Genomic DNA, 25,623 nt, shown 5'->3' with positions numbered 1-25,623 from the left:
TGCCGTGCTCCCGCCAAAAGGCACCAATGAGGAAAGCCATTGGATCGCAGGGACGCAGCTTTGGCCGAGCGACAGTGAAAAGTCGTTCGGACACCCCTCCACCCACAGGGGAATGTGCGGCGGCTGCGCAAAGGGCAGCCGCGTTTCAGCCAAAGCCACCTAGACTTTGATTTCAGCACGAAGCTCGCCGATGCTTCCATGCAATGCGCCGCTGTGCAGCGGAGCAGCACCAGAGCTTGCAAAGGGGGTGTTAGCAGGAGAAGCTTGACGTTCGGCTGAGCGGAGTCCGGGCGGCTTGCTCGGGCACAACAAAGTACAGATTCCTCTCTACCATGGCGGCGGACCACCATACGGTGGGCAGGTTGGTTGCAAGCCATCTTGTGTAATCCCCTGGCAAAGCGATACGTAAATGAGGCCCTGCTCACTTCCAAGAAGTCCTCAATATGACTCCAGCTGGGACGAACATTGGAAAGTTCGTAGTGACGAACACGAGGTAGAAGACTAAAGTGAGGAGTCTAACTGGTGTTTTAGAAGGGCTAACACAATGTTGATATCTGACTGTTCTTAGCGGAGACGCGCTAGGCTGTCTGAGAGCAGAATGGAGATGGAGAGTCAGACCTAGGTATGCAGTGTGAGCACGTGTTCTGAGCAAAAATTGGGAGCCGAATGCAAAGACATAATGGGTTCAGGCTAAAGGCGAGGGACATGTCAGAGTCTATCGCTACCTGGGCCTACCTGAGGTGCACAGCTGCGGCAACAATGCCCAGATCTGGGCCTAGGGCCCTTTTGTCTCGGGCAGCTTCGCCATAGGTCTTGCAACTAAATCATAGCCCCGTTTCAGACGGAGCTTACGCATTGAAAAAGGTGCTGCCGGCGACGGAAAACAAAATCGAGAACAAGAAGTGACCTCGTAACCGTAGCTAGGACTGTTTGCAGACACAAGTTTCCCAAACTCCCAAGCCCTGGTCTCGACCTTTTCTTGAGACTTGGATAGCTCGCGTCTTACAGTTCAGATAAATTGAAGTAGAAGCCGAACATGGTCTCATCCTTCATGGGGAGGCCGTGAACAGGCTGATGACTTCAAGGTGCGCGACCAAAGTACAATGCCACGATTTTCTATCCATTTAGTTTAGCCCCACTTTCCATGCAGTACACCTCCATGACGTCAACAACGGGGGACACTGGGGTGTCATCCAGGATGGCTATGGTCAGGTCATCCTCTGCATTGGCGAAGATGGGAGCTGGCGGTGAACAAGGAGGTTGGAGTAGAAACCTGCTGATGCGACTGTCACGAGAGTTTAGAGAAGAGGCTAGAACGCAAGCATGTAGAGAGCAGAAGATAGGGCGATCCCTGCCGGAATTAAGGCCTGCATCAAACGCCTCACTGACACGACCCTGTACAGTAAATGAGGATGTTGGCCTGGAATACATAACTTTGACCATGCGCTGGAAACATATGCCAGCTTTAACAAGGACTTGGAACTCGAATGAATGACTGGCAACGTTGAAAGCATCTTGATCGAATGAGCATGCAATGCCGGACAGGCTTCTGGAGCTAGCCCACTGGATGAGATCTCTGAACGCGAACCCATGGAGTTGAGTGGAACGACCAGGGACACAACAAGCTTGATAAGGGGTAGGTATCAGGTATAGGAACGGGGTGAACCGGCGAGTGGGACACAGCATGTACTACAAACCTGTGCTAAAGCTTGCCTCATTATCATCTCTGGCGCGCCATTCACTTTTAAAGCATCACTAGCAGGTATCAAAGCTGTGACGCAACCGTTCTTCATACAGCGTTGCGGATGATGTGATACTATTTCGCACGCATCTGTTAGCCTAGTTAAGCTTGTGGGCATACACAATCCCCTGCCCCCAATATAACGATTAACGACCGCGCGCAATTAACACGCGAGATTACGCGCGCTGTTAGGTTGGTGGAGGAGAGTGCACACTGGCCACCCCCCCACCGCCTCCCAGTCCCCCGCGGCGACGCTACTGTGGGCTTCCCTCTTTCCTCCCGACGTAACCCGGAGGCCTCCTCTCTCTGGTCCGAGTCGAGGAACGCGTCTGTCGCAACTCGCTTGGGGCTCTTCGGCGGTTGAGCGCGCACGCGCGCGGTTCATGATTTCCGCCGAGGAGACCAACGCCGTCACCGAGAATCGCCCAGTCACCGTCCGCACCTACCGCAACGGGCTGTGAGCGCAAAGCCACACCAGGTGAGCAGACTCTTCCTCTCACCTCCTTGCGTGTGCTTCCCCATTAGGTGGTTTATTTCACCCCCGTACGCGAGCGGGACGTTGGCTCGCTACGGCGGTTGTATTGTGTGCTGTTGATTTGCCGCGTACAACTGCTCGGGCAAATTAAAGCTTGTACGAGTGCGAAACTGGTGTTTTCCCCTTTGGCCCGAACCCGCCGCAGTGGTGACTTCTCGCAACGCGGGTTGGAGGTCTCAGCTCTGTCTGTCTGCACGTCGGGGCTAGAAGGCGACCGTAGTGTCTGTTTGACTGTTCGTGTTGACGGTGTGTATGAGGTGTCCATCGAGAAGTGAGGCCGTATACCGTTTTCAGTTTAACGCAAGTTCATCTAGACTCGCCTTCGTGTTGACGGCGCGTTTGAGGTGTTCATCGTGAAGTTCAGCGCCACTTGAGTCCTTCAAAGCACTGAAGGATTATGGCAGCACGAAGCCAGCGCGGAGTGAATATATTTGTCGACGAATGTGCCAGAGGCAGAGCAGTATACCGAAAGTTTCGTGGGCTATGGGGGGCGCCGTTGATAATCCAATATGGCGAACAGATGACGATACAACCGCGCTAGCTAGCTTTTTTCTGTTTTCGAACTGCGGTGTATGATGCTGAATCAGGGATGTCCGTGCAAGTTGCGGTGCGATGCACCATATCCCTCACTGTACCTATGCTGCCTTGCTAAACGCGAAATACCTCTCAATGCGGCCCACTAAGTGCGGCAAGGCATGAAAACATGCACGTGTGTCGTCTTTCACCAAAAAAAAAAAAAAAAAAACACTGTCAGTGCAGGGGAAATCCGCGATCGAAATCGGCTGACATAGGCAAGGTGGGTATTCCGGGGGAACATTCGGCTTCTGAAAGCGTGCAAATGTGGCAGCATATATTCGGCCTTTTTACCTAAGCGATTCAAGTGATTCTCAAATACCCTCGGAGCATCCCTGTTTTGTTTTGTTTTTTGTTGTTTTACCTTCATCGCCCAATGATCATTTCCGAATTTTGCGCTTGTGATTTGGGGGATATGTAGATTGCGTTGACGACACATGTCAGATCTTCCGTTCATCTCTTCCTGCACCAACTTATCGCTCTTTCCCTTTGATGCCTTATTTCCTTCAGCTTGCTTCCTTTAGGTTTCAACGCCTGAAACAGGAGGATGAAATCGGAATCGAACCCGGGACCTTTTGGCATTAATTCAGACACGCTACCCTACGTTCGTAGGTCTTGGTTAAAGAGGGTCTTTACGCAGTAATGTCATTCACATATTGTGGTAGCTCACAACAGTATGCTAATGAGTACGTGTGAGATAATAGAGGGGTTCCTGATCATAGCAAAGTGCCTGAACGAGAGCGAGGGTTCACAAGGAGAGTAGAAATATTTCTTTTTTTACATACGCTATAGCTGAGCGTAAGTTGGGACTTTCTTTTTGATGTTTTTCCTGTGCTCGTATAAGGTTCCTTGCGACTCTTGATTTGCTTATAGGGATTACGCTGTCCTTTTTACCTCTCCTTCCTCGACTTCTATGAGACATCTGCCAACCACTAAATGTGTGTTGCCCTTGGTCTGCACAAAGGTATGTATAAGCCCGCGCTGACTACATCTATAATGAAGGCACACCGGGGCCTCCTCGACTTCATGTATTCTCTCAGGGTGGAAGTGATGCTCAGCCTACTACAACTTAAAAAATGGATAGCTGTAATTGCCTAATAGTAAGTTTGTCAGGCGTCCATTTTTGTACTAAGAGCGTCTCAAAGTTGAACCATCGCGAATACTTCAGATGTCAGCCGTCCACCATACGTACCGTGCTCGCGCAGTTCCGCAAACGAGTCGGCGCACCTTGCGAATAGTGGTTCGCGCCAAGTGCAGCGTTCTGAGCGGGCACCCTCCGTTGCGCCGTTTCGTGCGCGTATCGATTCTGCGGAATGCCTGTCGTCGGCCGTTATGCAACCGGAGGCGGGGAAAGAACCCTCGTCGCGGCGCACCGTCGGCGGGGAGCAACAACGTTCAGCACGCCGTGCGCAACGTGACCATCCGCGAGGCCGCTCACGTGACGCCGGCTGCGCCCTCCAATAGCATCGCGCTGGGTCACGTTGAAGATGTCGTGCTGCCCGCAACCAACTGCCGTTGTGTGCGCCCAAGCACCCACAGCCAAAGAGGAACGATGAGGGTCTACGCAGCAACCGACGGCGACGACGGATAAGCTTACCCTGCTTGCTCTTTGGTGAGAAGACGTGTTCGCCAAGTTTGGCCGGTGTCCGTTGCTTGATCCAGCTGACACACATGGACGGCGCTAGCCGAGCAACGCCTCCGTAGCGCCATGTCGCACGCGCCGCAGCCACACCACCAGCAGGCGACGCCCGGCGGCAGTGCTGGTGAGCGACACGTGGTGCACTGGTTCCGCAAGGGTCTGCGGCTGCATGACCAGCCGGCTTTCAGGCTAGGGCTCCAGGGTGCGCGCACGTGCCGCTGCGTCTACATCCTGGACCCTTGGTTCGCAGGTTCCTCAAACGCGGGTCTCAACAAGTGGAGGTAAGGAACCACCCGCTATGAAGCCCCCTTCCCCCAACTTCAATAGCGAGCCCGGCACATATGGCGTGCGCTGCGCGCAGGTTCCTTCTGCAAAGCCTCGAGGACCTGGACGCCCGGCTTCGTAAGCTCAGTTCGCGGCTGTTCGTCATCCGTGGCCAGCCGGCCGACGTGTTCCCTAAACTGTTCAAGGTACGTATTCAGGGGTGTACTATACTGCATCCGCCATGCCCTCTGCTGCAAATACCCTCACTGTATCTCCGCGTTATCATGAAGAGGTTCCGTGCCTCGAGGCTATCACGTCGGTGCCAGTTCAGTATCTTTAGTGCGGTGCCTCAAACCCGCTTCGGTGACTCAAACCCGCGGATGACCAAAACCAGATGAGGTACCACATCGGCGTTGTGAAAAGATGGCCGGCCGATACGTGTCACATATATGGTTCTCGTACAGCTTAACTTCACCATTAATCGCAACGCAGCGTTGTCTTTGACTTTGAATAGCAGAGTTGTTCAATGCCTTTTGATCTGTTCGTTTGGTGCCTTCGGCTAAGGCGCACTGCCTCCGCGCCGTTGCGCAGGAACTGGCGCCAAACACGGTACGAGTGGGACGTCCGTATGTGCCTCAGCCGAACGTGGCAAACAATCGCAGAGTGCTGCAGCTCTTTTTGTTTTCTGATGATCGGGTGCTCCGAGACCCTTGCCAATTTTGGAAACTGGACGCCGGCGCATGCGCACGAAATGTTGCGATTACGTCGGTGTAGGTTTGTGCAGGTACCACACCACGGCGTTAGGCTTGTTGCTAGTTTTTATGCACTCATTGTATACGATGCGCACATTGTAGTAGAACTTAATTCAGCTATGCACGAGTCGTCGGCTGGTGGCAGCGTGAATGCAGCGCTCATTCAGGGGCAGAAATGCTGCTCCGTTCTGCTCCAAGCTACTTTCACCGCTGCACCCTGCTCCAATCCAAAATATTGCGCAGTCCCCAAAACTGCACCAAACTGGCTGCGCGGTGTTTTACTATGGAATTTAGCTGTATACATGGAACGATGGCAGCGCATCGGTGACAGAGGTATAATTAACTCGCATCAACGGGACTTAATACAAAATTTTCAAATGCTAGGGAAGCGTGCAGTACAATAAATATTTGTTCGCAACTGAATTTAGTATGACCCATAGGCGACTGGCGGTAATCATTTGTGAAAAGGTTACTGTGCATGTAGCACACCCTCACAACCTTTTGGAGTTTCGGAGCCAGGATGCTCCAAAACTCTCGCTTTTAAGCTCCAAAGCTGCTATCAGATGGCATCATTACTGCTCACTGAGCTGCTTCATTACAGTTTTTTTTTTTTATTCGAGAAATTTGCCATCAGGCATAATGAAAAGGGAGCGGGTAGTAGGAGAAAGAAGAACTGTAAACAGATAAACAGATCTCTTAAATAATCGCATAAGTTGCCCATAAACTGATTGTTTAGTGTCCACTTCCTGTAGTCACAGTCAAGATCCCACCGCAGGCCTACTTTCCGTAGCTATAGCACTGTCTAAGGGATGTCGTAGCTGGGCAGCTAGGTCCACAACAGATGCTTCACATCGCACAGTTCCGGTACAGAACACTGTAGTTCCGGTCAAGCACCACAATGCGGGCACATGTCTGTGCACTTGAAATCATTCATCACGCCACCGATGACGCGCAGAAGGGGTAAGGATTATTTACGCGGAGGGGATACAAGGACACATGTTATGCCGGCCTAAAACTAGTGGCGACACTAGTGCCCAGGGGAATGGGGAAATGATAATGTGGGGAGGGGTGGGGAGGTATATAATATGGCCAGCGCCAGGCAAACAACTCTGAGAACACCGGCAGGGCGGATAGTCCGACGTGGCGGCACCGGTGCAGCAGCGCTCCGCGGGGTAGGTCCAGGCGAAGCCTGCTACTGCGCCTTTGTGAGGCACAGCAAGGACTGCTGATGTCAGCAGGACGCCACGACGGTTGAAACAACCGCGGCAGCAAAACATGGAATCGGAACGGATCTGGGGGAAGAGGGGAAGGTGGCGCGATGTCTGATGTGTCAAGGTGTGTCATTGTATCCACATATAGATGTTATGTAGACCGTGAGCGTGGCCGCGAATCCAATGTATACGCACAGGACAGGGGTATTTTTTTGCAGAGCTGGTGAATGGATTGTGTAATTTTGAATGTGCGCCGAACAGCCTTAATTAAGCTGCTTAAAGGCGGCGAGGGAGTCAGTGTAAATATGAACAGTATCAAGTGTGGGTTCGAGTGGGAGGGAACTAATTGCATTGTGTATCGCCTGGGTGCACGTATACACGCTATACGTTGCGCGAGAGTTAAGATGAGGATGGGAGGGACTGTACACAGCGGTAACTCCATCCAATGCTGTGTGTTATGCATATGTGTATAGTATGCACCCTGGAGGCAAATGCGCGGCTGATATCGGCGGCGAAGCATTGGAAGGAGTGTGTGAGTTGACAGTACTATACCAAAGAGGAAGTGTACGTATGTAAGCGATGGAGCTGAAGGGACATTTTCCGCGCTCTGCTTGTCGCACGCAGGTCGGTGAGTTCAGTTATTGTATTAATTTGAGCGTACTCTTGCAGAACGGGTATGGGTGTATGACGAGGGACATAGGTTATGGCGCGCATAGCCTCACGATTGATAGCTTCAAGGGAGTTCCATTGCCGACGAGTGAGGCGCTGAAATTGTGCCTGGTGCACTATACGCGGCTGAAGGATGGAGCGCACGCGAGCTGATGAGAAGTATCAGAATGCGCTCCGCCTGAGCGCGCATAGCTATGCGGCGAATCAGACTATGTGTAGCGTGAGCCGATTTACGGGTAGCGTTTAGCCAAGGGGCTCCAGTCCCAGATGTATGAAGAAGCCCTAGAACACGAACACTTTCCATTTGATGAATTTGAGAATTGTCAACCGTAAAAGTAAAAGGGGCTGCTTTCCGTAAATCCAGATTTGTTATACTGTAACTGACATTGAACAACAAAATTTCGAATAAAAAAATAATTGAGCGTATTTTTTATCGGTGTTCTTCGTTTGAAACCTAAATGTCCAACTCTAAGCACAAGCAACAATAAGCAAAAACATTGCTATCGAAAGTAACAGCTATATTTTATTCATGTTGCCACGAAACCTTAAAAACTGTATTTGTTGTTTTTTAACAGCCGCCGGCACGCGGCCTTATCACTGTGATTCTGGCACGCGTATCAATTCCGTATCCTGGTTGTCGCGATATGACGCGTTATCATTTTCTTTGTCACGAACGATGCGCCGAGGTATGTCTCGAAGATTCCGATCACTTGTCTATGTTTCTACAATATGTTCCAGGTTGTGCTAGTATCAGTTTGCGACGTTATCTAGATTGTTCTGAGCAGCCATTAAATTGAGCGTTGACGAGTGTGACGGGCGTTGTTTGTTCGACGATCGACGAGCACGTTTGTTGCTATCGCCGCCGCCGAGTTGCTTAGTTCTTTTGCGGGCGCAAGCCAGCCCAATAAAGAGGTAATTTCAGTACCATCAAGCCTGCGTCTTCTTTTGGTGTCAACGGCCTTGTCACCACTACGTGACAATATAGAAGAGACGCTGTCAGGCAACTTACTATGCATAATAATGGCAAAGGCTGTCGTTTTTCTATTCGTATCTTTCAGCTTGTCCCAGTAGGCAGAATCATATCTTTCCTTTCTCGCCACCCGTTCGAACGTTCTCGCGTTGAAAAGTCCGTTGCTTGCATAGTTTCATTTTCTTACAATATTTCGGAAAAATAATGTGTGCGTTAGATTAGAGTAAATACAGTTGCGATGATGTAGTAAAGCGGCTTTCGCGGACCTATTTGTCGACTTCGGCGCTGCGTTTCCATTTTCGTCCTGCGAGCCTTTGCAGCTGCGCTATAACCATGCCGCTTCCAATGCATTTACCTTCACGTTAGCGTCCACTCGCTGTTTGGCTGCTGCCGCTCCTTTACGGCGTCCAGAGGCTTTTCAGCCGGACAAGGTTCGAAGGCTGCGCGAGTCGCGGTCTCCTTGCTGGCGGAAAAACGTAGAAAAGCTAGGCATGGTCATAAAATATCATGGCTAAGCGCGCGCCCCAATGAAGGTGATAAAGGTAGAGCGAGGCAGGTGCAGGATACGAATGTGATAACTTACAATTGTATGTTGGTGAGTAGTAAATGAGATAACAGCGGAACAAATTAAGAGACCAATTATTGGGTGAATAGCGAATTACACGTATGCACATGAACCAAGGAAGCTGCAGGCGACATTCACTTCTGATGTTGCGGATTCCGCAATACTGGGCTCCCTAGACGTAAAAATAAAACAAATGTTTGGTTAATTCATTATAGCTAAATAATCGTCTAGTAGTTATGCGCAGACCGCACTGAAGTATCTCACACAGGTTTTAATAAAAATAAACGTTAAAATTACACTCACATGTAACAAAGCGAAGCGATATTTCGAAATGGCCTGCTTTTTTTTTTTTTTTTTTTGCAATCACGCGGTTACATGAATGAGGACTCATGCGTGCACTGCATAGGTCGGCTGAGTCACTATACAGCCGACTCATTCTGGCTCACTGACGCTCAAATCATGAGCCAATCGAGTCATGAACGAGTCCGCGGACTCACATTCAGATATCTGAGTTGCGAGTCCGGACGCATGCTCAGGTCATGCATGATATGTGTTATGGTGACGATGGTGCGCTGCTTTTTACTTTTCTTTTTTCATTTGCTGACAGCGGAAGGCAGGAAATATTTATTGCAGCGACAAATGACGTTGAGGGCACGGCGGCTCGGTCTCTTGGTGACGAGAGAGAATTCCGTGGAACGTCTTTCTGCGTGCGCTCCCTGTCGTATTTTGTGCATTTTGCATGTGATGAAGCTAGGTTACCACTGATATGCAGTCTCAGGCGGAGAGAGATGTCAAGCCCTTTCAGACCTTTTGTTTATGCCTGCTGAGAACCAGTGATATTAAACGCTAACTTGGTTTTTATCTTGTATGATAACAAGATAAAGGTCACATCTGGCGCTTTACTCACATTGGGCACCTTTAGAATAGCGGTTGGGGGGGGGGGGGGCGCTAACCACATCTGGCCACACCCTTCCCCCTTTCATCGCAGAATTCTGCGCACACACATTGGCGTCCCGCTGTTCCTCTAACCGATAGGGTCACCCTAATCTAAAGCAGAATCCGAGATATAGTACGAAAAACGATCAACCAAACCGCTTGAAGCACACAGAAAAAGGAAGCCTGCTACCTCGGGCTAAAGATATCGCTATAGGCTCAATGAGTGACTGAGCCCAGATGGCTCGTGAGTCGAGCTGAGTGAGCCGAAATGAGCGAGAGTCGTGACTCGAAAATGAGCGAATGAGCTCAGACCAGTCATGAGTCGCAGCAAGTGGGTGACTCCGGGTGAGTCCCGAGTAGGAATGAGTCCTAGTGAGTTGCGAGTTTGAAAGACTAAGTTTCACCAGTTCGGTGAGCGTGTGTGAGTATGAGTTAACTGGTTGGCTAAAATTTCGCAATTGTGTCGAGGTATGATGCACTGCGCTTCGCAAAAAAAAAAAAAAAAAAAAAAAAGTCTAGAACTTAGGAATGCATTTTTTTTTTTTTTTAATGTGCAATCATCGATTGCCTCATGGCGCAAAAAGGTATCCGCAGGTGTCCGCAAAACGTGTGTACAGAAAATGTCCGTTCCCACCCCAAAACTGGCTCCCTATAGACACCCGAAATTTTATTTGGCCAAATCTGGAGTCTAATGTAAATCGAGTGTGGCTAACTAAGTGATGGCTTCCAAATTTAGGTAGGCCACACCCAACATTTGGCTTGCTTGCGCTTTCTCCTAATGCGTGAGACTATGTACACCCGCCCTTTTTTTTTTCTTTAACAATATCAAGTGTTGCCCCTCTAACCAACATGTAGGCTACAATGCTTCTCTCAGTTTGCAAGTTCTTCATTCGTACAAAACGTTAACGCATGCTTTTACTAAATAACATGCTAGGAAGAGAGGTTTGCTTGATTCCGTCAAAATTAACCAAATATCACCATCCTTTGCTACGACAAAAAGAGCCAACTCAAGAAACATATGCAGCAGTGGTTGTCATCAATTTCGCTTCACTTGGGTAAACGATGGGTCTAAAACTGGAAGTGCCAGCGAATTTATAGTGGCAATTGTTAGGCAGATACGCCTCAAGAACCATTGCGATGTAAGTATCTTGTCTTTAGATCGCAACAGACGATGCGGATTTTAGGTTATTTCTGACTGAATCAGGCATTAGAAAAACAGGGACCTCTAAGTAGGACTTCGTTTGTTAAATTACAGCATGAATTAGCAAGAGATGTAGCCGAGGGACGCGTTACATACGTTACATTTAGCGATGCGACACTGAGGTCATTAAAAGTTTGGAAGGGTGGACATCCTTACAACTTTTTTTTTTTTTTTCCGACCGTTAAGATACGTTTGCCGATAGCAAGCTTGAGACAACCGTAATAATCAGACTCACTGAGATCTAAATATTTCGTGTGATTCAGCTTTTTGACGGATTACGCTATGGCTTAAAGGCCCACTGTCCACCCTCTGGTCGAAAATATTTTCTTCCCCGGTGACTGTGAGACTTCGCCCCTAGAACGCAAGGCCGCAAAATGTTTTTGAAAAGAGTAACTAATAACGCGGTTACAGCCACCGCAATCACCAGCTTCTATCATGCCTCTCTCCTTCCGTTCCCTCGCAAAGGTTTTTCACTCTCCTGCCCGAGGTCATCTAGCCTTCGCAAGACAAATTCCCCTTCCTCCTCCACGTTTGGCGGGAGGTGGGTCGTGGACTCGTGGCACTCCACGAGCGCGAAAAAACAAATATATATATAAAAAAATAAAACGGGCGAGGGAGCGCGCGCCGCTGGATTCAGTCTGGCCGTGGCGAGGGAAATGCGCGCAGCTAGTGTTCCTGTATATACTCCTGTATATGCCCCCTAGGGAGCATATACAGGAACACTGCGCGCAGCAAGCGGTAGACACCCATCCTTCTCCCGTCAGTCAGCGAGACGGACCAATGGACGTCGTTCTCGGGAAGCACGTCATAACTGTGGCTCGACGGGCCAGCGCAGGAAACGGGGAAGTGGCTTCCCGAAGGAGAGCAAGAGAGAGCTTTGATTTGTATTTTCGTTGCTTTGCGGCGCGCGTGTCACTGTAGCATCTTACACAGACTATCTCCGGTACCTGATCGAAACACTGGGTTCCTTTGCTTAAAACGTCCTTCCCTGGACAGTGGCCCTTTAAGCGGCGAGCACGCCATGCCATTTTTAAGGGAATATCTTTTACGGCGCTGAGGTAATTCGGAGCAACAAAGCGCCACTTAACGGGCCAGCATGCACTGACGTCACTGCAGCGCGTTACGCTTAGTGGCCCGGTATGCACCATCCGCACCAGAGAAGGAAGACAATAAGAGAACAATAAAACAATGAACGTATTGCATTCACCCACACAAACAGTTTGCGCTGAACCTTAAGCCACATCTTGCTGCGCATGCGCTATTCGGCGTCGCTACTCGGCGACCCACGTACCCGCAGCAGCAGGCACGTGGAGCAGCACGCGCAGTGGCAGAGGTGGACAGGTGTGGCCACTGCGCGTGCGCGTCGGTCTAATAAATTTTGAAAGGTAGTCGGGTACTTCGTGCAGCAACAGCTGATCAGCGCGCTGGCGACGCAGGAGTGGCGAGTGACGCACCTGACGTTCGAGCAGGACCCGGAGCCGTATGGTGCCATCCGCGACCAGAACATCACGGCGCTAGCGCACGAGATGGGCGTGAACGTGGTGTGCGAGCCGTCGCACACGCTTTACCCGCTCGAGCGCATCCTGGATCGCCACGGGGGCAAGGCGCCGCTCACGTACCGCCAGTTCCAGGGCGTGCTGGTGGCCATGGAGCCGCCGCCGCAGCCCGTGCCGGCGCCCGAGTCGCTGCCGCGCACGCCCGTCGACGATGACCACGACGAGCGCTTCGCCGTGCCCACGCTCGGCGAGCTAGGCGAGTGTCGCGGCGCGCCTGCGCTGTTGGAACAACTGCTTTGCATTTCGTGTATGCTGGTGTCATATACGTCCACATGTGCACCTGGGTGTAGAAGCATAACCCAGGAATTACTTGGTGTCATTTGCATATATAGTCTCGAATGGTCTCCCAACGCGTTTCGGTCATCATCGAGATGTGCTCCTATTCGCAGGCTTCGACACGGACAGCCTGAAGGACGCCGTGTGGCCCGGAGGCGAAACAGAAGCCCTAGCCCGACTGGAGCGCCACCTGGAACGCAAGGTGCGATGACCCTGGCCTTATATGTTGTCTTCATCAACGCATTGGCATCAGAAGCCTCCCCGTGAAGAAAAGCTGGCGTCCGGCGTATGTACACGCCAGCTATAACTGGCAGGCGATAAAAAAAAAAGGGAAATTACCCTCTTTACTTGTAGGGGAGAGGTCAGAAGGGAACTGCCGCGGGAAGAAGTTGTAAAATTGATAATGGGTAATTATGACGAAGAGTGACTCAATAAAGTCGGTCAAGAACTCTTAATGAGTGAATACATGGAAAAGCATATATAAAGTTACGAAGGAAACATTAGTAGAAACGGTATTAAAATCAATAAGGCCTAATGCTAACGCATTATATCACCGCGTAGTCATAAACCTGCGGGCGTCGTGCGCTACTGACGTCTCTCGCTCACGCAGGCGTGGGTGGCAAGCTTCGGCAGCCCCAAGATGACGCCCAAGTCCCTGCTGGCCAGCCAAACGGGACTGAGTCCGTACCTGCGGTTCGGATGTCTCTCGGCCCGACTCTTCTACCACCAGCTGGCCGACCTCTACCGAAAGGTAACGCGAACGTCGCGGCAAGTGTTCTTCGAAGCCCTGATTGGCAGCCCTCCTGCAGAAAGCGACGTCTTACGCAGATCAAGAAGTCGAATCCGCCGCTGTCGCTCCAGGGCCAGCTGCTATGGCGCGAGTTCTTCTACTGCGCCGCCACACGCAACCCAAACTTCGACCGCATGCACAACAATCCTATCTGCGTGCAGATACCGTGGGACGTGAACGCCGAGGCGCTCGCCAAGTGGGCCAACGTGAGTCGCGTGCGTGCCATATACGTACAACCCGCGGTGCACGTTGCACCGTCCAGGTCCACCACATGCGCCTTTGACTCCTCCCGGTGCAGGGCCAGACGGGCTACCCGTGGATAGACGCCATCATGCGACAGTTACGCGAGGAGGGCTGGATCCACCACGTGGCAAGGCACGCAGTCGCCTGCTTTCTGACGCGCGGCGACCTCTGGCTCTCCTGGGAAGAAGGCATGAAGGTCTTCGACGAGCTGCTCCTGGACGCCGACTGGAGCGTCAATGCGGGCTCCTGGATGTGGCTCTCATGCTCATCCTTCTTCCAGCAGTTCTTTCACCTCTACTGCCCCGTGCGTTTCGGCCGAAAGGCAGATCCCTCGGGCGATTTCATAAGGTACGCGCCTGTTCAGCGACGGGGTAGGGCGCGACCAGTGGTAGCATGACTTGTACTCGTATTGTCGGAGCTGAAACTATCCACCCGGAAAACAAAATCTTATTTTCCTGCACATCGTTCTTAGCGTTCAGTTCATCTGTAGGGGCTTCAGAAGTACGCCTCATTAGCGTGTTGCCGAAGGAATCGCTGGGCTAGTACCACTAATGGGCGCTTTCATACTTACGCCGGTCGCTTGCAAGGTACGTGGAAAAGCGAACGTGCGTCCCCTCTGCATCGAGATTCACCCTCACGGCGATCGATGCGCCTCATGTCGCATAAAAAATTAGAATACTATTACAAAATTGTCGCGTAAGTTTTAGTAACGTTCCCTCCGTGCTATAGGTTCGGTAGCTGTGGCTTCCTTCAAAGTGTATCTATACTATATTAAAACTTTATGGTAATATAAAAATTACGCATAACATGAAATGTGTAGTAACTGTTAGTTCAGGTTTCAGGCTACACTTATGTTAAAGTTCAATCTCTTTCTTTAATCATTAGACCAAATTCGTCACGTTTTAATGCGAGAGCAATTGTCTCGAGCAGCGTCACCAGGAGTGTCCACACGAACTGGCAATCATACTGAAAAAAAAAAAATAAATAGTGTCCGCGCCAGGACTAAAACCACCATCCTTCCGTGCCCCAACCGAGCGCGCTAACCACTATTCTGCGCCAGCGATTTTTATTTATTTATTTTGCATGGGAAAACTTGCGAGGAAGAGAAACTAAAACAGCACATGCCTAAAATCATCGGGTTGCGTAAAGCAGGCAGCCCAATTCTCCACCATAAGAAAAGTCAAAATTCAGGGGGGCACACAAAAGCATCGAGATCTTGTAGCCAACTAGGCTGCTCTACCGGATAGCATACACTCTCCGCACCAAAGCGCACTCCTCTCGGAATAGACTTCGATGATCGTGACCGTTCAGTATGAATTAAAGTATTTAAAATAAACATTCCTGGGGTGCACGTAAGTCTGCTTAGGTGCAGTAATGCAAAAGCATTGCGATTTCTGTCACGCCTACTGGCGGATTTACCCGCACTACGCTAGAGTACCGCGGCCGTACTTTCGATTCAGCTGCACTCTATGCACCAGATCCGCAAAGTTCTGCGGCGGTGCCGCAAGCGGGCAGCGCCAGTTCTAGCAATTCAGGTGCAGCATCGGCACCAGCTACTTACAAACCAATGGTAGAGTGCAGGCCGGGCCGTCTGCTTGGCGTCGCCAACAAGCTGCGGTCGGCTGTGTGCAACTCGCGTCAGCCGACGCCAACGTCCTGGTTACTTAATGAATTTTCAAATAGCATATGACAACGAAGCATTGCCATTATCCAGTCGCGATGCTTTTGGCCTGTGCGTTAATAAGCGGCGAAAAGATCCGATGTTAATTATTGCGCTTGTCGTTAACGAGAACACGACCGAGTTCGCCAAGGAAACAGCTACGCGAAGTAGACACACGCATGCGGTGTGAAGCATGCCGATTATTTACTTCAATCATGACCATGTGCGCTTCGATCGCCGGCTGCTGCAAAAGGTGCGTATATATATGCATTTGCACAATACCCATCGGCGCAGGTAGTTGCTAGGGGAAGAGGAGTGTGCCGATGTGCGAGGGACTCACTGGACTGCACCCAGACGGTCGCCGCATTCCGCCGTTCCGCCGCCGAAGCGCGCCCCGCCCACCGACACGTGACGTCACGGTTGCTATGCGCAGTGCGCCCCCCCCCCCCCCACCAGCGCAGGTAGTTGCTAGGGAAAGAGGAGGAGTGTGCCGATGTGCGAGGGAGAGGCCACGTCTGGCACCATGGATAAAGGAAAGAACTTAGGAGAGGCCCTGACGTCTTTGAAGCCGGCGCGGCCGCGCCGCGACCGGACGCTGCAACGTCTCTCCTCCTCCTTAATGGCCCACTGTCCACCCTCCGGTCGAAAATATTTTCTTCCCCGGTGACTGTGAGACTTCGCCCCTGGAACGCAAGGCCGCAAAATGTTTTTGAAAAGAGTAACTAATAACGCAGTTACAGCCACCGCAATCACCCGATTCTATCCTGCCTCTCTCCTTCCGTTCCCTCGCAAAGGTTTTTCATTCTCCTGCCCGAGGTCGTCTAGCCTCCGCAATACAAATTTCCCTTCCTCCTCCGCGTTTGGCGGGAGGTGGGGCGTGGCTCTCCGCAAGCGCGAAAAAAAAAAAAAACGGTCGAGGGAGCGCGCGCCGCTGGATTCAGTCTGGCCGTGGCGAGGGAAAAGCGCGCTGCGAGCGGTAGACACCCACCCTTCTCCCGTCAGTCAGCTAGACGGACCAATGGACGTCGTTCCCGATACGTACGTCATTATCGGGGCCCGTCGGGCCAGCGCAGGGAGCGGTGAAGCTGGCTTCTCAAAGGAGAGCATGAGGGAGCTTTGAATTGTATTTTCGATGCTTTGCGGCGCGCGTGTCGCTGTAGAATTTTGCACAGACTATCTCCGGTACCTGATCGAAACACTGGGCTCCTTTTCTTAAAAGGGCCTTCCCTGGACAGTGGCCCTTTAACGCATTCTCTTTCTCCGTGACGCTCACGTACCTAGGGCCCTTAGCAATGCTGTTGCTAGTGGCTCGAGTTTTCATAGCAACCGCGTCACCGTTGCTAATGGCCCGACTTGGCTAACCCTAAATTTTGACGTCACTTCCGCCACACTTTCTCCAATGCATTGGGCATAGAGGAAAGAAAGAACTTAGGAGAGGCCCTGACGTTATTTTTTTTAAGCCGGCGCGGCCGCACCGCGACCGGACACTGCAACATCTCTCTCCCTCCTCATGCTCTTTCTCCGCGACGCTCACGTACCTAGGGCTCTTAGCAACGCTGTTGCTAGTGGCCCGAGTTTTCATAGCAACAGCGTCGCCGTTGCTAATGGCCCGACTTGGCTAACCCTAAATTTTGACGTCACTTCCGCCACACTTTCTCCAATGCATTGGGAATGGCAAGGGCCTCTCCTAAGTTGTTTCCTTCTTCCATGTCTGGCACCGTTCCAAGGCCCTGACGGACAGACGCTGCCTGCGAGTGTGAGCCACGTGCGTCGGCGACGTTGGGCCGCGTCGGCTCGCGCTCGCTACGTCCGTGGTGGTGGTGAAAACTTCCATTGTCCGGAATGGGTGACACTGGAGTTCCGGTACCGCTCGCAGGCTAAGTCAGTGACGCCGTGCCGTTTTGAAGCGAAAGCTTCACTACTCGTGTCAGACCACACCTTCGCGTAGCTCCACATAGCCTAGTTCTGCACATGCGCGTGACGTCACAGCCAAGGCCAGCTGCGCAGCCCCCTCGCCAGAGCCACATCCCCTCCGCAGTTCTGCCGCGCTTGCGCATGTCCGTGACATCACGCCAGATTGCGCCTTGCTGCCGGAGCTGCTGCGCATCTGGCGAGGAGACGGCCCCAGCCTGCACTCTACCATTCGTTTAGGAAGCAGCTGGTGCCAATGCTGCACCTGAACTGCCGGAACTGGCGCTGCACGCTTGCGGCACCACCGCAGAACTTTAGAGAACTGGTGCAGAGAGTGCAGCTGCATCGAACGGACCCACGTGACTTCTTTCCGGACAAGCAGCAGCGGCAAAAACCTTTACGCGCGGGCTTTTCGAAAGAGCGCGTCTGATGGCGCGAGTTTCTTAAAATTTGTCGCTGAAGATAATCGTGCTTTTATAAATCATAAATACATATCGATGCCCCTAACGGCCGGCTGCAAAACGAATTGCAACCAGGCACCTAACAGTATTAATGAAATATGAAAAATTTGTTAGCCAGTTCAGTACAGCTAGCATGTCTTTTGATGTCTGCCGAAATTGGTGCCGCAAATGACACCTTGCTATGTTAGGAAGCCTATTTTTTCAGATTTGTGCTGGACTTCCCTGAAACACCTGTTATATGCCACGAGTTGTCACTGAGACTGATGATAAAAGTAGAACAGAAGTGAGTAAAGAGAATTTTATTATAAATGTCTTGGGATCCATTGCATGCCTTCCTTCTAAACAAAACCACTACACAAGGTGCAGTTACTGGCACCGTGAAAAGTATGCAATAAAGGCAATCTGATTCTTCTCGCTTTTCATCTGTGTACTCAGACAGGAACGGGATATTGCAGTAATACCAGTCTAAAACTGCTTCCACTTTTGTAACTCATGTGCTGTGGAAGAGACTTCATTGTTGATGTCACTGAATTTAAAATTCTCCCCAAAGCACGCACTGACTGCTTTGCTTTCACTACAACCGTTCTCGAACAATGGATAGGGATTTCTGAATTGTCCCTCGTCTACACGCCTAAAAACAAAGTGGCTCATACGAGCTTTTCACCGTGAATAAAAGAGAGAGTTTATTGTCAACTTTTAAAACATGTGCGATACTACCTCAGTACTTGTAGGACTCCTTAATAATGCCGCCATATTTTACCGTTTGAGGCATCCGCTCTAGGTCGTGAAAATCACTAAGATGTACAAAATTATATATTCGAAATGATAATTACGATATTATCCAATCATAATTTACTATAGTGGTCACATCAACATGTAAAATAATTGCGTCTCAACCTTTTCACTTTTCGTATAGCAATGGTGTAACTAAACTATAAAACATATAACTATAAACAGGAAGCCATTTTGCATAAATGGTAGCTAGCTTGCTGCAAATATTTCAGTCAGCTGTTTTTCAAGGCAATCTACTACTTCTAAACTGACACTTTGTTCCTAAAGCCAGTTTTAATAAATTTCCCAGATTAGCCACTGTTAATTAATAAATTTTGGAGAATGGAAGGAATAATGTGGATTAGGCCACCTAACTTTCAACAAAACTAGGTATGTTGGTTTCATTAGAATATACACTCAACCTTTTTTAAAGGCTTGGTTACATTTATATTGGGCACATGGTATAAGGAGCATTCACCAACGTCCCAGCGCTGCCATTTTGTTGCCCACGAAGCATGAATAGCCGATGCACGTGTCTGGCATACTTATTGCCACCTGCTCAGGCTTGCACCGCAGAAGCTACATGCTAGACAAAATGGCACCCGTGATGTCAGGTGAATATTCCCTTGCAAGCATGGAGCCATGGTATTTGTTAGAATGTAAGTGTATGAGTTGCATTTATTAGTGCCCCAGTGTGCTGTTAAAGTGTCACCCTAGCTGAAGTTTTCAGCAATCAGAATTCGCAAACATCATAGTGAAAGTTGACGTTGATAACACAGTGTTGCGTTATCAATGGCAAAAAAAGTTAATGCAGTGTTATTTGCTACATTTTGGAAGCATGAGAAAAAGTAAAAGGAATACTGAATAGTGTACCAACATTTGATAAAAAGAAAGCAAGATTGTTAAAATGCTTTGGCGCTACCTGGACACGTGCAGGCGGTACCTGCCGGTGCTGAAACACTTTCCCAGCAAGTACATTCACGAGCCGTGGACGGCGCCGGAGTCGGTGCAGGTGGCCGCACGATGCGTTGTGGGCCGTGACTACCCGCTGCCCATGGTCAACCACCAGGACGCCTCGCACGTCAACCTGCAGCGTATCCGACAGGTCTACCAGCAGCTCACGCAGTGCGCAAAGACGCCAGGTATAATATGCCAAACCTTCTTCTGAAGATCACTGGGGGTTTCGACCACAAACTATTCCCAAGTTTCCCTATGACAGTTGTACGATGCGCGGTCTTGAACAAGTTAAATGTTGCAGGAAAACCCGCCGCCAGTGACGAGCGAAAGTCACCCCCACACAGAGTCGTATTTGTGTCTAGCTGGGTCCTAAACCAGTGAATCAAGAAATACCCTGTATACCATGTTGATCTCAGAGAGTAGGTGCACAATTTGGCTAGTAGATGTATCGCTGCTATATGACTGGGCGGATATAGCTTCTTCCAGCTGCTGAGCACAATTTTGCAGGTTCACAGCACGATTGTGTGGGAAGTCATACAGTCGTAAATATATCTATGGTTAAATCATCAGACTGCAAGGAAGAAGTGTAAGAGGAAGTTTAGCTCTAATAATTTGGCTGTCATATTATGACTGCAATACATGCTGAAGAACAGCGCCACACATCACATATGGTTCGCATGCTGAAAGCAGTGACAGAACTGCTGCTTGAAATTGCAGAAGCTTAGCATCATCATGGTTGCCCGTTACAGTTCCTGAAGTTGTCAGGGTCTGTACAAGCATTGTTGTCACAGCTAAAAATTATGGTTATAAATTTTAAACATATCGTCTGCACCATGCTCCTACTTCTAGTGCATTATTTTTTACCTTTTGACATACACCAAATGCCAACAAATAACCAGATGGTAGTGACATGACTATCAGGAAAAATCATGTTTTCCAGCTAAAAATGAATTTCCAAAAATGATTGGTCGGTATAGCTTGCAGCTAATCGCAAATTATGGTGCACTAGCTCTGTTAGCCCTGTTTTCGCATGGTTTATCGTGACTTAGCACAGGCTTGTCAATTGGTTGACCAGTTCTAGTTGGCAGGAGCAACACAGAGAGAAAGTCCCGTTTTAACCAAGCTGCATGAATGTGCCTGCATGATCTAGGAGTAGCGTGCCTGACTAGGAGTTCTAAGGTTGGTGGGTTAATTGGATTCTCATCTCAACAGTGTTGCCCAAGTTGGCAGTTACTGCCAAATCATGATGTGGTCTCGTGACGTCAAACTAATCTTTCTGTGCGCAGTCAATAATAGTGCATGCAGCTGGAGGTCGATTCATGCGATGAATTGTTGGCCCGCAGACTAGGTGCCACATTACATGCATTTTCCGCTCTGTGCTGGCCCAAATAGGGATAAAAATCGTGGCTATGTATGTGCTTTATATAATAGCTAGAACCTTAGTATTTGCAGGTGGTTATAACTGGATTAGGGATGTGCGTGGCCTTTCGCCATGCTACATCAACCACAATCACGGGCTGGAGGGCAACCTAAAAAAGAGGAAGTCATCTGATGTCTGTCTGTGGCCCGATGTATGTGTCATTAAATTTTTAATGAGTGATAATGTGAGGGCTCACGGCTAGAATCATGGTGTGGAGGTGATAATGCACGGAAATGAGGAAAGTGCGGGAACAGAAAGAGGAAAGACGGTCAAAGAGCAAGGACACTCACGCTCTCGGGAAGCAGCCAATGAAAGGGTCGCAGTGGAGAACTGAAGAGCGGAGAAAAAGCTGTTCTTAAACAACAAAAATTGTGGAAGACTATGACACGAAAGCATTAACAGCCCCCATTTGCAGGCTCCCTTTGCACATCCTTGTTTGCGCACATGTGCTTCGCTACTCGCTTATTAAGTAAAAGCTTTTATTTGTGCTATTATTTTCCCACGCATACTCAGTCTACAGTCATAAGCTACCATATTATATGAAGCACTGGCCAACATGCCTGCATGGCATACAGTCAGTGCGCCTATCTCGGGATCAAAATGTCCTCGAGGGCTGGCTTTTGATCTGAAATGAGAAGCGAGCACACAGCCTGATGACCGCTCAGTGCATGGCCACAGAAAAGCTAGCTGAGAAAGCATGGCCCTTATACTTGCCTTCCCTAGGCTATGAGAGAGAAAAATAAAGAAGGAGAGTGGGTCGAAGGGGTTTCCAGTACCATGTGTATCTGGCACTAAACAACTGTGGGGAACTCGACAATCAAATTCTCTCTTAAAGAGCTCATTTTGGTGGCCTGCTGCCATCAATTCTTGTGATTAATGTGCATGCAGGCTTGTTCCCCAGCCTGCCATCAACCTCACCCACAGAGTGCAACAAGCAGAACAGCAGCTTTCTCGATGACCTCAAGCTTAGAGCCAAAAATACCATGGTATGTTTCTATAGTTTCATTTTACCACGCCATGTCAAGGGGCAATTAAAGGACCTCAAATCTTGGCTTGCATATTTTCTTCCTTCAGATGAACCATTATGAGATCTTAGTGTGCATGAATTACCCGATGGCATTTCATTACAGGAGCTAAATTGGTTATGGTTGAAATTTTTCTAAATGATGTTTCAATTTCGGTTCTATCAACTGAATGATGGTTATGACATATATGGTGTGCTTAGTGTTTAAGTCACATAGTTTAAATTCAACACAACCCACAACCTGGAATGACAACAGACAGCTTACTAGTGGTTATATGGTAGTTGTTTTCATGGATCACGAGCTCTAAGCACGACTTACATATCACAGCCATCATTTGGTTGGTGAAACCAAAAGTTGAAACAGCATGAGAGAACAAATTTGAAAGCAGTTGCAGGCAGCTACCTCGTGGTTACCCATGCATTTGATTGTCTTGTGCAGCACTACAGAGTAGAAAACAGAAGAAAACAGTCAAACCTGGCTACGATGTTACAGTAGCCGACAAATTACAAATTCAAAGAAAAAGAAAGAAAAAAAAAAAGAGATGAGCAGCAAAATGAGTAAAAGACAAACTTGTCAAAAATAAGAGGATCGAGCTATGAGCTACTTAATCTGCTTTAGCCACACAGAACTTTGCACAGGCCTGCAGGATGACTGCAAAACATCATTACTTTTCTTTTTTTCCTTCCAGAATTTTCTGTCGGATGTTACTTGCTACAAAGACGCTCCTGACTTTTTCCCATATGGCACTATTTATATAATAAACTTGGTATGCCCTTTCATTACACAGCATGGTGTGCAATGAACTAGGATGCTTGAAAACCATTAAGTGATATTATGATGCTTCAATTGAAGACATCCTTTCTTTTCCTTTTTTCTTTCTTTCGCTTATCATGCATAAAATGTACAAAAATACTCAAAAATCACTTGGATGCATAGCCAGAGGGCTAGTGTTGGATTCAGATAATAGGAAGAAATCAGCAACAATTCACACAAGTTTCCTGTTGGTCAAGGAGGAATGTATTAAAAGGAGGGCAAAAAATTACTTTCAATTCTTAAATCATTAGAAATTCCATTCCATATTTGGGCATTATGAAATTCAATTAGTCTTCACCCATAGTGCTATAGCATGGAGGTCAAAAAGGTTAAAATTGCGACGGGCTGCAGCTCTCTTGGTTCTGGTGGGAAGTTTGAAGAGGCCTAAGGGTAGTGGGTCATTAGACAGTAGAATACTATACACTATGCTGCTACATTAGTATGCATACACAGTTGGAAGATAGTAGTTTAGCAATTTGAATAAAGGCTCTGTTGATTTGGTGCAATCTGAAAACTTAACAATCCTAATCGCCCATTGCAACGTGTGCACAAATGGATGTAGTTATGTCCCATGAGTGTTACCGCAAGATTCTATACAGTCGCCAAACAGGCTGTGAACAAATGCAAAATAATTAATATGATGGATGTGGAGAAGAAAGCACTCTTGGACCTTTTGCAATAAGTGACGGAAATAAGAAAGTTTTGAATATACACTATGAGTGCTTTTTTCCAATACATGTCTGTTTCAAAGGTAACACCTAGATAATTAAACCCAAAAATTAATGTTTCGGGTAAGCTAATTCATCGTAAACCATGTCGGTACTCTTGAAAGTTCCTCCTGCGTTTTCATTTGCAATCAATCTATTGTATCCCCAATAAAGAGCGGTATTGTCCACATACACTAGGAGCTCGAAATGACTTTAAATTTTTGAATAGCCACTCACATACAACGAAAAAAGATTGACCCAAGGACCAACTTGCTCTGGCCCACCAATAAGTACCTCTTTGATATGTTCAATGATTACTATGTTGAATGATTATTCAGCCGGTTAGGTAGCTCTTGAAGAACAGTAATATATTTCCTCTAAAGCCATAACTCTGCCTAATATGACACAATTTAAAATTTTTAGAGCACTAAGGCTTCCACTCTGCTGAAAAGCCCCGTGATCTCATGTGCACCACGGCCTGACAGATGGCACGATGTGCTAGTGCACATATTTACATTTAGCCAACTAAGCCAAATTGGCTGCAATTTTTTGGCTATAATGTGCTTCACACCCATGACAACATAAAAAAAAAAAAAAAAACCCAGTTCATTGCACAAGCTACTCATGCACCTACACTAATATAAAGACATTGTTCATTTGTATCCTGCAAAGAAAGCTATGACTGTTGACCTTACACACATATTTTTGGTCATTCAATTGATAGACAAGATTTTTATTTTATTTGTTTTCATTAGCTAACATAAATGAATGAGCTCTGAAACTGCTTTTCACGAGATAGATACGAAGAAAAAAAAAGCTCAAAGTCAAAAAAGAATTCAAAAAGGTGGCAGCATACTTAAAGAGCCTAGGGCTCACATTAGCCACAGCTGAAATCATAAAGCTCCTCACATGTAAATGTGGCTTGTGGCTGATCAGTATGGCTCCATAAATAACTAGCATAGAAGTTGTGAGCATCCATTCAACTGTTCTTGTGCGCCAGCACCTTTGTTGCCTAAGTTCCCAGTTAGCTGACACAAGCCCCTGCTTTCAATGTGTTGCACAGTTTCAATGAGACCACAGTGGTGATGATAATGAGGGAAAACAAAAATACACAGTAGTACAGGATACCTATGTTGCCAAATGCAAAGCTGACCGACCATACTGGACAGAGTGTATGGTGTATGAACATTAATAGTATGTAACCTGCGATCTCAATATGCTTCAAACTAATAAGAACCTAAAATTTATTGCAAGTCTCAAACACATCCATAACTTGAAACCTGGATGATTTGAAATTATATTGTATGCCCTTAATAGGTTCTAATCATAATCGCTTCTCATATGAAAGCAAATTTACGTCTTCTTTTTGCCACATACAGAAAAAGGACGAAGAATCCATGGAAGGTGTGGTCTAGGCATCCATTCTGCTGCACAAACCTTCACAGAATCAAGAATTTCCAGGTGACGCGCTCCAAATGCTGGGTTTCACAGTGTGTGGCACTCTGCTCTCTTCCAACGTGTGTAATCCACACGCCTTTGATGCAAGGAGGCTGTGTAACATATTTAAGAAAAATAAAAATGCTATAGGAAGAAACTGATGCAACCTAAACACTTTTTTTAAACTGCAGACCCACACTCCAGTAGTTAAATACACAGGCGGTTACACAAGTGAACACTGGCTGAGCTACCACCCACGCAAAGTGCAACAGAATGTCAAACAATTTTCGCAGGCATCAGTCACTAGAACAAACTCATTACCGTTTCTGAGAATCTTGCTAATCATTTGGTTTCCAAGATTTTTACCTTAAATATGGCTACCCCCCCCCCCCCCCCCCCCCTCCTCTCACTCCTTGTCCTCTGGAAGGAAGAACATTGCATCAGAAAACTGAGTACTACAGTGATGTGTGAGAGCAAACTGCATAATATTGCATGTCTACATTATCAGAGATTGGCTCACACATGACTAGGTGTGGTTGG

At 48.4% G+C, this 25,623-nt stretch overlaps 1 protein-coding gene across 1 annotated transcript; it reads left to right on the top strand.

Annotated features, from left to right (window-relative positions):
* Positions 1 to 4,549: 4,549 nt before the first annotated feature.
* LOC146197857 (cryptochrome-1-like) lies at positions 4,550 to 25,239 on the top strand. Its single transcript, XM_084593119.1, has 10 exons — positions 4,550 to 4,769; positions 4,850 to 4,958; positions 12,493 to 12,808; positions 13,002 to 13,090; positions 13,499 to 13,639; positions 13,717 to 13,884; positions 13,977 to 14,269; positions 19,661 to 19,866; positions 21,990 to 22,087; positions 25,026 to 25,239. The coding sequence occupies exons 1-10, from the start codon at positions 4,558 to 4,560 to the stop codon at positions 25,059 to 25,061; spliced, it is 1,668 nt and encodes a 555-aa protein (XP_084449245.1). The 5' UTR covers positions 4,550 to 4,557; the 3' UTR covers positions 25,062 to 25,239.
* Positions 25,240 to 25,623: the final 384 nt, after the last annotated feature.

This window comes from Amblyomma maculatum, chromosome 2 (assembly GCF_055883805.1).
Source record: "Amblyomma maculatum isolate TAMU_Amacu chromosome 2, ASM5588380v1, whole genome shotgun sequence".
Classification (NCBI taxonomy): Eukaryota; Metazoa; Arthropoda; class Arachnida; order Ixodida; family Ixodidae; genus Amblyomma; species Amblyomma maculatum.
This window is presented reverse-complemented; position numbering and strand designations above follow the sequence as displayed.

Coding starts and splice junctions, on each gene's coding strand:
- LOC146197857 (XM_084593119.1), top strand. CDS start 4,558: ATGTCGCACGCGCCGCAGCCACACCACCAGCAGGCGACGCCCGGCGGC. Junction 12,809..13,001: donor GCCCACGCTCGGCGAGCTAG/GCGAGTGTCGCG, acceptor TCCTATTCGCAG/GCTTCGACACGGACAGCCTG. Junction 19,867..21,989: donor GCAGTGCGCAAAGACGCCAG/GTATAATATGCC, acceptor ATGTGCATGCAG/GCTTGTTCCCCAGCCTGCCA.